Raw genomic sequence first — 8,224 nt, forward strand, 5'->3', positions numbered from 1 at the left:
CTGTGGCTTCGTCTCTCCCAACTGACGTACAACACGCAGGAGGTATGTAGTTAAGATGACGCGCTGTAGAAAGACCGAAAGGCCAAGGAATGAAAAATAGAGAAATACAAATATCAGGGGTTAAGAGGTTTTTACAGCCAAAAATGGAGCAAAACAAAAAAAAGCAAGGAAAATGATGGCAGCACCAACGATCACACGATGTTGCCGCATTGAAAGTATGGAATTCCGTGTTCATAAATCGAGGACAAAATTTATTTCCATACAAAAGTTCCCTGCGGTGTTTGTTCCCTAATGATTACCTCAGCTTGCCGCAACCGTTTAAACGCCATCGGGCCATATGGCTGCATGGAGGTAGGAAGTTCGCTAATATAAAACTGGATGTTGCGCCCCGGGATAGAGTGGACTAAATTGATGATGTTGTCCTCGACAGCGGCAGCGAAGGATGCACTTGCATCATTATCTCCCGATGCCGGTGCCGCGCTATCCGATGTTAAATCACTGTGCTGCAGCACGCTGAGATCTTCCTCCTCCGCACAGTGGCGACGTATTCGGTGGAGTTTGCGCGGCACAGAAAACACGGGGTACCACCGTGGGGGCTCTTCTGGCCCGTCTATACGATCCACCGTGACCTGGCCGTGGAACTTCAGTTCACCCCACAGGACGCGTGTTACCTCCATTATTCGTTCCTTTCCAAAGTAACGATTGGCATAATAAACGGCCGTCATTCCTGGATCGCGGCGCACCGTATCGAGCAGTGTGGGCAGCGTTATTGCCCTCCGGCCGGGTTCCGATGCCCCGCGCAGTAATACGCTGGAAAACATCTACAATTTTCCCGACATCGACGACATACGAAATCCAAGAGCAGAGGGGAGAGGAAAGACAGCACATAAGGGAATGGACGAAAAAAAATAAAAATAAAACAATCCAGCTACGCCTTTTGCGTTGCAACACAATCACTTCAATTACACACTCAACAATTGTGTTCTTCGGGGGTAAACACACAAGACCCGCAAGACTAAGCAGAGGAAAACAAAAAGGAAACATCTACACAAATAAACCCACACACACCGATGTGAAAAATGCAGACGACTGTGAAAGTGAACCTCAACCCATCTTCCATTGGTAGTGTTTAGCAGTTGTGCAGAGGCGACTCGTTTCCGCAAACTAACTTACTGAGTTTCGCAACCTCCACCTCCTGCACCGGGGGTAAATATAAACGACATTAGCTCCGGTTTCTCCGGCAGCCTGCATGTATACGTTCCCCCTCTTTTTTTTCTATAGAGGTGCGTGCGATATTCTCCCTCCAAACAGCGGCAGCAACGGCCCAAAGCACGGTTCTATGACATCATGTGGTGATACTACCACTCTCTTCCTTGTTAGTTTCGATGCTCTACGCAATACTCTGCGCCACGGGAGCATCGTCTACTTTCCCCCCGCGCGCACTGAAGAATTTGCACTCTTATCGCGTTTTTCCAAGTGTGACAGTAGCGCTCTTGAGTTGGGCTGTCAAAATGGCTAGCCTGGCGCGGACAGCACTGTAGCGGTAGCCAATCTGTTCCCGCACCACCTCCTCTGGCGAGGCGCGAAAGGGGAGGGATAAAACGTTGATAATTTTGTACTCTAAATTCTCTACAAACTCCATCTTAGCTGTTCCATCCGCCCCCACAACATATACCATTAAAAAGCGTTGGGGTTCTTTAATACAACGGTTGAGCATCTTCAAAAACGTCATGAGAAAGTCTGCAAAGTCACACACAAGACTCTGGTGCTCTCTCAGTCGCAAGAAGCCGACGTGATTGATGACACATGTCTGATGGAAGAAGAGGTCACATTCACTCGTTACCTCTACACGCAATGCCGTTAGAGTGTGATCGTCACCAAGTGTCAGTACCTTCACTTTCAAACCCTCTAGTGAGCCGTCACCGCTCCCGTCCACTCCGCGTAACTCACAGGGAACCTCGCGGTCGTATACTACCCGAAAGCCATCGGCGATGGACGGATCCGATTGCTCAATCGCGCGGAAATCCTTTTCAAGCTGCGCAACGAGGGGGTCGCTCATCACCAATTGAAGGAGGCAACCACTAACTATGGAAAGGGGTGAATAAAGAGGAAAAGGGAGAGAAAAACTGGTAGTATATTTCTATGCGATCCATTCGGTGCGAGAACTTTAAAATTTTGTTTGAGGCATGATGGGTGGGGAATGAAGTGCCTTTCAAAAAAAAAAAAGTGCACGGCGCAAGAAAGGAAGGTTCCTGGGAAGTCCCCGCACGCACGTTTGGAGGCACACTGACTCACGGCACAAACTATCATGATGAAGCTCAAATACGCGAAGTTCGGTTCGAGACACTCCCACTGTGTGTGTGCGTGTGTGTCCTATCAACCACACAACGCATTAAAGAAGGTTCCTATAGCCGATTTCCTTTCTGCACAGTCTGTTTGTTAAAATATACTTCTTCGATAATCTCCTGCTGACGTTTACAGTTTATACACGGCCCGTCCTTTGCCCGCTCATTGTTCCAACGACAAGTGAAGTAGAACCCACCAGCAGCGAAGAGGAGAGCGGCAGGCGCTAACCATTTGAGTGCACGTGGAGGGCTGCGGTGCGACACCAAATGTTCACCACGCGCTACGCTAGAGTAGGGATAATTACCTGCCACTACCTTTGTTGCATTTTCCTTCGTTCCCATTCTGCTGGGAAGGGAAAGGAAAAATAAAAATAAAAACCAAGGCACCCCACCTGCGAGTAGCGTACCGTTCGACTAACTACAGCTCTGCCGCTACTTTCCGCGGCGTGAAGCAGTTATCAAAACGGGAAAAGGGTGGAGAATTGATGAGTAGAAGTAGAAAATAATGACAGCAATGCAACGTCTGTGGCGCAGGAGTGTGAAGGTGTGCATTATCAACGCATTAGTCATTCCTTCCATCACATTCACACTTGGTGTTCACCATGTCTTTGTGAAAGGTGCCACCTTAAATTCCAAAGGTTCTTCTTTGTTATATCATTGTTTTTTTTTCTGAGGGGGTATATTTCCCCTCTTTCCCTTTCCTTCTTTTAACCTCCGTTCCCCCCTCCTTCTGTGCAACACAATCTAAACCCCCCCCCAGTAATTGAATAGTATATATATATATATATATATCTGTTTGAAGGAAAAGAACAAAACTTCCCACCAATGTCCTCTCGTGTCCAAACGTCTCCCTTTTTTTTTCTTGCCTCCAATGAGTTGGCAGTGACTCCACTAGTTAGTAAACATCCCAAGGATGCATACGCCCCTGCTTGGTAAAATCGGTTCCGACCAGCACATTATTGCATTTGTAACATGAAGTGCAGACACCTTCTTTGTGCTTGCCGCCTCAGTCACTTCAATTCCTTCACAGTCGCGGCCGCACACACCCACGCACACGTACCCTCCACTCGAAATTGCACCGCCCCCGCGCATTCTCTTTTATTACGTGTCACGCAAATAAGGCATGCGAGACAGCAATCCTACGGTGAGGAATATATGTATATGTGCGGAGGCGTCTTCGCGGCCCCGCTTTCTTTAAATACATGTAAGTGTTACTTTACCCCGGAGGTGATTAGAGGTGACATGGAAGCAAGCCACTCCCGTCAACTTAACCCAGCACACGTGCAGCATTTTTTGCTTTAATACCTCGCTCTGCCCTCCCTTCCCACCCTTCTCCTTGTTTCATACGACTTTCTTTCCCTTTCCGTTTGCTTGGTACGCATGTTCTAACCCTACGCTACCTCAATGAGCGACGGTTCGTAGTCTGATGGAGCTTCAAAGCCCATTAGATTGATGAATGTTGCCGTCACGTTGGCAAGGCCCGCACGCGGAAGGTCTGTCCGCATTTGCACACGGGGATCAAGACCAGCGCCTCCGATAAAAACAGGGACGGGTGCAAGTGTGTGCGATGTGAGTGGCATGAGATTACCTTCAGCATCACGTACCGGTTTACCCTTCTTGTCGCGTTGCACCATATCATCTGAGTTTCCGTGGTCTGCAGTTATGAGGAACACGCCATTCACGGAGTCCACCGCCTCCTTCAACCGCTGGAGTGACTGGTCGACGGCTTCAAGTGACGTAATCGTTGCTTTAAGGTCACCGGTGTGGCCAACCATATCACCGTTGGGGTAGTTGATGCGGATCATATCGTACTTACCACTCTTTATTGCGTCGACGGCGGCATCAGTGATCTCTTTGCTCTTCATGAGGGGCTTCTGGTTGAACTGCACGCGATCACTTGGAATCTCACAGAAGGTCTCACGCTCTTCGCTCAACTTGCCGCTGCGGTTGCCATTCCAAAAGTATGTGACATGACCAAACTTTTGTGTCTCGGAGAGGGCAAAGATGTTGCAGCCAGAGCCAATGAGATACTCCTCGCTTGTCCGCGTGAGCTTAGGTGGGGGGACAAGAAAGTTGTTAGGAATACCCAAGTCACCATCGTAGCGCATCATGCCTGCATAGCGCACCTTGGGCACGCGTACGCGATTGAACTTGTCGAATTCCTCTTCCTCGAAGGCGCGGGACATTTCGATCACACGGTCTCCACGGAAATTGAAACAGAGCACGGCATCGCCATCTTCAATGGTGCCAATGGGTCGGCCGTCGTCACCAGCGATGACAAATGGTGGGTAGTACTGGTCCGAGATGTTTGCATCTTCCTCACGGAATTTAGTGAGGGCCTCGCGGGCCGATTTGAAGGCGCGTCCCTCACCAAGCACCTGAGCACGCCAGCCCCGCTCAACGATCGACCAGTCCGCTTCGTAGCGGTCCATAGTCACAAACATACGACCGCCGCCACTCGCGATGCGGGCGTCGCAACCGCCCTCACGTAACTTCGCCAGGACTTCCTCGAGTTCGTCGGTGAACTTGAAGGAGGTCTTGTCAGGTACATCACGGCCATCATACAGCGCGTGCACGCGAATGCGCTTGGCCCCATTAGCACCAGCGTGTTTAAGGATCTGATACACTTGGTTGTCGCGTGAGTGCACACCACCGTCGCTCAGTAAACCAATGAGGTGTAAGGTGCGTCCAGGTTGTGAGAAGGCGCCATGAAGGTAGCGGTATCCTTCGCTCGTGAATATTTCTCCACTTTCCAGGGCGTCGTCGACAAGCGAAGCTCCTTGCAGGACCACACGACCGGCCCCAAGAGCGTTGTGACCGACCTCACTGTTTCCCATATCGGCATCAGTGGGGAGCCCGACAGCGGTACCGTGAGCACAGATGGAGCGGAAATGCTTGGGATCATTAAAGAGAGCATCCATGAGGGGCGTCTTGGCTACATGGACAGCATCGTACTCATCACGGGGGCCAATACCAACACCGTCAAGAACGACTAGCACCAGTTTGCGGCGTGGGAGTGTCTTGTGAGCAGCAAGCGTGAGTGCCATTAGCAAAAATTTCTAACAAGAATAAAGAGATTAGTATGGCCGCTGTAGTAAATGCTGTGTTAGTTATGGGAAGGTTCACTCCTAAACAGGGGACACAAACAAAAAGAAAAGAAGCGGAAGGGGAATATCTATATTCGAAATGCATTCCCCTTTTCTTTCTCTTCGCGTGAATACAACGAAGGAACAACTTTCATCAGCGATAACAAAAGCAGCAGTAGCATTAGACACAGTGACCTGTAGCCCCCCTTGAGTTCTCCACAACTCTAAGTGGACTACCTATGACTTGACCTCCTCCACTGCCGGTTTGGATTGCAGCTTCTCCAGTATGGCATGCAACCCGCTCACCTGATTAGACGCAATTGTGGCACTCATACGCTCCACATCGGCGCCAAATATTTTATCCCCAGAAAATAAAGACGTGGGTAAAACTGTAGGAATGTTGTCGTTGTCAACGAAGCCCTCCTGGTAGCAGCGTTCGAAGTGCTCCAACCACTGCTTCGGGGCACCGATAAAGCCAATGCACACTAAATACCTCTCGCTGTTCACAACGCGGCTATGACGCGGCTTCACCACCTGAACACTTTCGTACAGGTGGGTTGTTAGAAAAAGGATGGCTCTTGTGAAGGGCGAGAAGCAGTCGAATAGTTTCAGGACGAAGCACCCACCTGGGCGTAGCAATTTCACAGCGCTCAGCCACTGCCCGTAGACAATCCTACATGAGATTGTTTCCTGGAAATTCACGACTTCGGTGGGAACGTCAAACCCACCGTCAGCAACAACAAGCCGTACATTCTCTTTGCACGTCAATGAACAGAGACTCTCAATATTCTCTAGTTTGAAGACATCACCTGTGCCATCAATACCATAACAGGGGAAAAAACTGCGCGAGGGGAGGTCAGTATACCAATCGAGACCCTTTACATTACGCAAGGTAAGACCGAAGCCACGCAGACGCAGCTTATGTTCCTTCCCCATGGCGAAAAGTGCTTGAGAGAACGCGCCGGGCCCTCCACAGACATCCACAAACGTAAAGGTGCCCTTTGCCCTCGTAGCCCCGCCTTTCAAGTATTCCCACAAACCGACTGCTTCCATAGTCTCATGAAGCTTGTGGCCCGCACGGTTGCGAAACGCGACAGCCCCGTGAACACCACTGACGGCTTGTGGAAACAGTGCGTCACGGGCCGCTATATATGCGGAGGTGTCTGTGTTGTCGAAAGCAGTCTTCGCGGCCCACAATGCGCTCCGTTCCTCTGCGAGAAATGTGTCGAAAGCGTCCCTCCAGTTCACGCGCTCGAACGCTTTTCCAACAAGCCCACTGACATCCGGATGTGTGGAAGCTGGGTCGTGGCGCAGAGGGAAAACTACCGTGCAGTCTGCAACGGCAGGCATCAGAGAAATACCCACCCTTGCACTCCCCTTCTACACGCATATACGTTAAAAATGCCAACAATAAAAGCGAATCAGATGAGAGTCAGGAGGGGAGGGGGGAAAGGGACGGCATAGAGGGTTTGCAAATACTAGGGAGTTATTTCCATGCGTGAAACAATTTTATCCTCTTCAAGTGAGTACTTGCACACGAAACAGTGCATTCCAGGAGCAAAAACAAACCCGTCTGTGGTACGCACTTTTGCACGTGAGCGACCGCGCGACACCCCGCAACTGCAGGATGGTGAGAGGGTTCCTTCGGTTGCACTGATGAGGCCCACAGACGTCTACGCGGCACTTCAGCGGCATGTACTCAACGTAAAATACAAATGGAGTCGCCGTCTACGCCGCCTCCGGAACCACATCGGCAGTTGTATAGACTTTGCTCCCGAGAAGCCTCTGAGGAGGTGTAGCGTTACATATCCATCAAATACCTCTCCCCTGCGTTTGCGGTAACACCAAATAATAATGATATCAACAATACATTGACCCTCGTGACGGTCATTGGTATTTCTTCAATCTGATCCTACATATCGCGACACGCAGCCACCACTCGGCCTACCTCAAATTACAGCGCATATGATCATGGGCGTGACCAACCGCCTCACCACACATGAGGGTGTGGAAAGGAAGGGATATGGGAAACAGAACCCCTTGCAGGATTTGTTTAAAAAGCGCTCTACACCGCCCTCTAATACGCTCCTTGCCCCCATCTGCACGTGGTGAATAGCGGGCCACTTACTTTGTTAGGAGCACCTCTCTCAGAAGCACAGCGCTATTCAGGGCCTTTTCTTCAAGCTCCTTCTTCAACGCCGCCGCCTCGCCGTTCAACCGCTCCAATTCTTTTGTCTTTTTAGTTCGTATCGTCTCAAGCTCGTTGCGCATCGACGCGTTCTCGTTCTCTGCTGTGGCCACAGATTGCTCGAGGCTTTTTATGCGCTGACTGAGCTGATAGCTAAGCGTTGAAGTTGAACGCTGCATTGCGCGGACTTGCTCACTGGTAGTGTTCTCAGCCGCCTCCTGCTGTTGGACCATCTCTGCAATTCGCTTCTCCAGTACACTTTTCTCGTGACGAATGCACCGAATTTCTTCACTCGCCAAAAGAAGCAACTGCTCTACGGCCTGACATTGCCGCTTGATGTTCTCAAGGGCCTGCTGCTTGTCGTCAATCACCTGTGCGTCTGGGACCTTCTTCTTGGGAGCCATGCCCCTTAAAAGTGCTACGCTATTGATGTGGCGATATGTTTTAGCAACTTCCTTTCTTTTTTCCCCTTTCTCAGTTCCTAGCACTGGGGGTGACCAAGAAGAATGACGTTCACCAAGGATGCGTGGAGTGGGCGCTTAAGAGAGAAAAGTTGAAGAAAAAGTGGTGCCAGTGACCAGTTACACGGGCGACAAAAAAAAAAA

At 50.3% G+C, this 8,224-nt stretch overlaps 7 protein-coding genes across 7 annotated transcripts; 1 reads left to right on the forward strand and 6 right to left on the reverse strand.

Annotated features, from left to right (window-relative positions):
• Window positions 1-251: 251 nt before the first annotated feature.
• TEOVI_000164300 (uncharacterized protein) lies at window positions 252-821 on the reverse strand (the record flags this gene model as incomplete). Its single annotated transcript, XM_067224847.1, has 1 exon — window positions 252-821. One exon carries the CDS (start codon window positions 819-821, stop codon window positions 252-254), a length of 570 nt encoding a protein of 189 aa, XP_067080948.1.
• A 638-nt stretch (window positions 822-1,459) lies between these two features.
• Window positions 1,460-2,059, reverse strand: TEOVI_000164400 (uncharacterized protein; the record flags this gene model as incomplete). Its single annotated transcript, XM_067224848.1, has 1 exon — window positions 1,460-2,059. The coding sequence occupies one exon, from the start codon at window positions 2,057-2,059 to the stop codon at window positions 1,460-1,462; it is 600 nt and encodes a 199-aa protein (XP_067080949.1).
• A 346-nt stretch (window positions 2,060-2,405) lies between these two features.
• TEOVI_000164500 (uncharacterized protein) lies at window positions 2,406-2,687 on the reverse strand (the record flags this gene model as incomplete). The annotated part of the gene is made up of 1 exon (XM_067224849.1): window positions 2,406-2,687. One exon carries the CDS (start codon window positions 2,685-2,687, stop codon window positions 2,406-2,408), a length of 282 nt encoding a protein of 93 aa, XP_067080950.1.
• A 1,049-nt stretch (window positions 2,688-3,736) lies between these two features.
• Window positions 3,737-5,392, reverse strand: TEOVI_000164600 (2,3-bisphosphoglycerate-independent phosphoglycerate mutase; the record flags this gene model as incomplete). The annotated part of the gene is made up of 1 exon (XM_067224850.1): window positions 3,737-5,392. The coding sequence occupies one exon, from the start codon at window positions 5,390-5,392 to the stop codon at window positions 3,737-3,739; it is 1,656 nt and encodes a 551-aa protein (XP_067080951.1).
• A 276-nt stretch (window positions 5,393-5,668) lies between these two features.
• TEOVI_000164700 (methyltransferase, putative) lies at window positions 5,669-6,781 on the reverse strand (the record flags this gene model as incomplete). The annotated part of the gene is made up of 1 exon (XM_067224851.1): window positions 5,669-6,781. The coding sequence occupies one exon, from the start codon at window positions 6,779-6,781 to the stop codon at window positions 5,669-5,671; it is 1,113 nt and encodes a 370-aa protein (XP_067080952.1).
• A 144-nt stretch (window positions 6,782-6,925) lies between these two features.
• Window positions 6,926-7,273, forward strand: TEOVI_000164800 (uncharacterized protein; the record flags this gene model as incomplete). Its single annotated transcript, XM_067224852.1, has 1 exon — window positions 6,926-7,273. The coding sequence occupies one exon, from the start codon at window positions 6,926-6,928 to the stop codon at window positions 7,271-7,273; it is 348 nt and encodes a 115-aa protein (XP_067080953.1).
• A 282-nt stretch (window positions 7,274-7,555) lies between these two features.
• TEOVI_000164900 (uncharacterized protein) lies at window positions 7,556-8,023 on the reverse strand (the record flags this gene model as incomplete). Its single annotated transcript, XM_067224853.1, has 1 exon — window positions 7,556-8,023. The coding sequence occupies one exon, from the start codon at window positions 8,021-8,023 to the stop codon at window positions 7,556-7,558; it is 468 nt and encodes a 155-aa protein (XP_067080954.1).
• Window positions 8,024-8,224: the final 201 nt, after the last annotated feature.

This window comes from Trypanosoma equiperdum, assembly GCF_001457755.1.
Source record: "Trypanosoma equiperdum strain OVI genome assembly, contig: ctg_399, whole genome shotgun sequence".
NCBI lineage: Eukaryota > Euglenozoa > Kinetoplastea > Trypanosomatida > Trypanosomatidae > Trypanosoma > Trypanosoma equiperdum.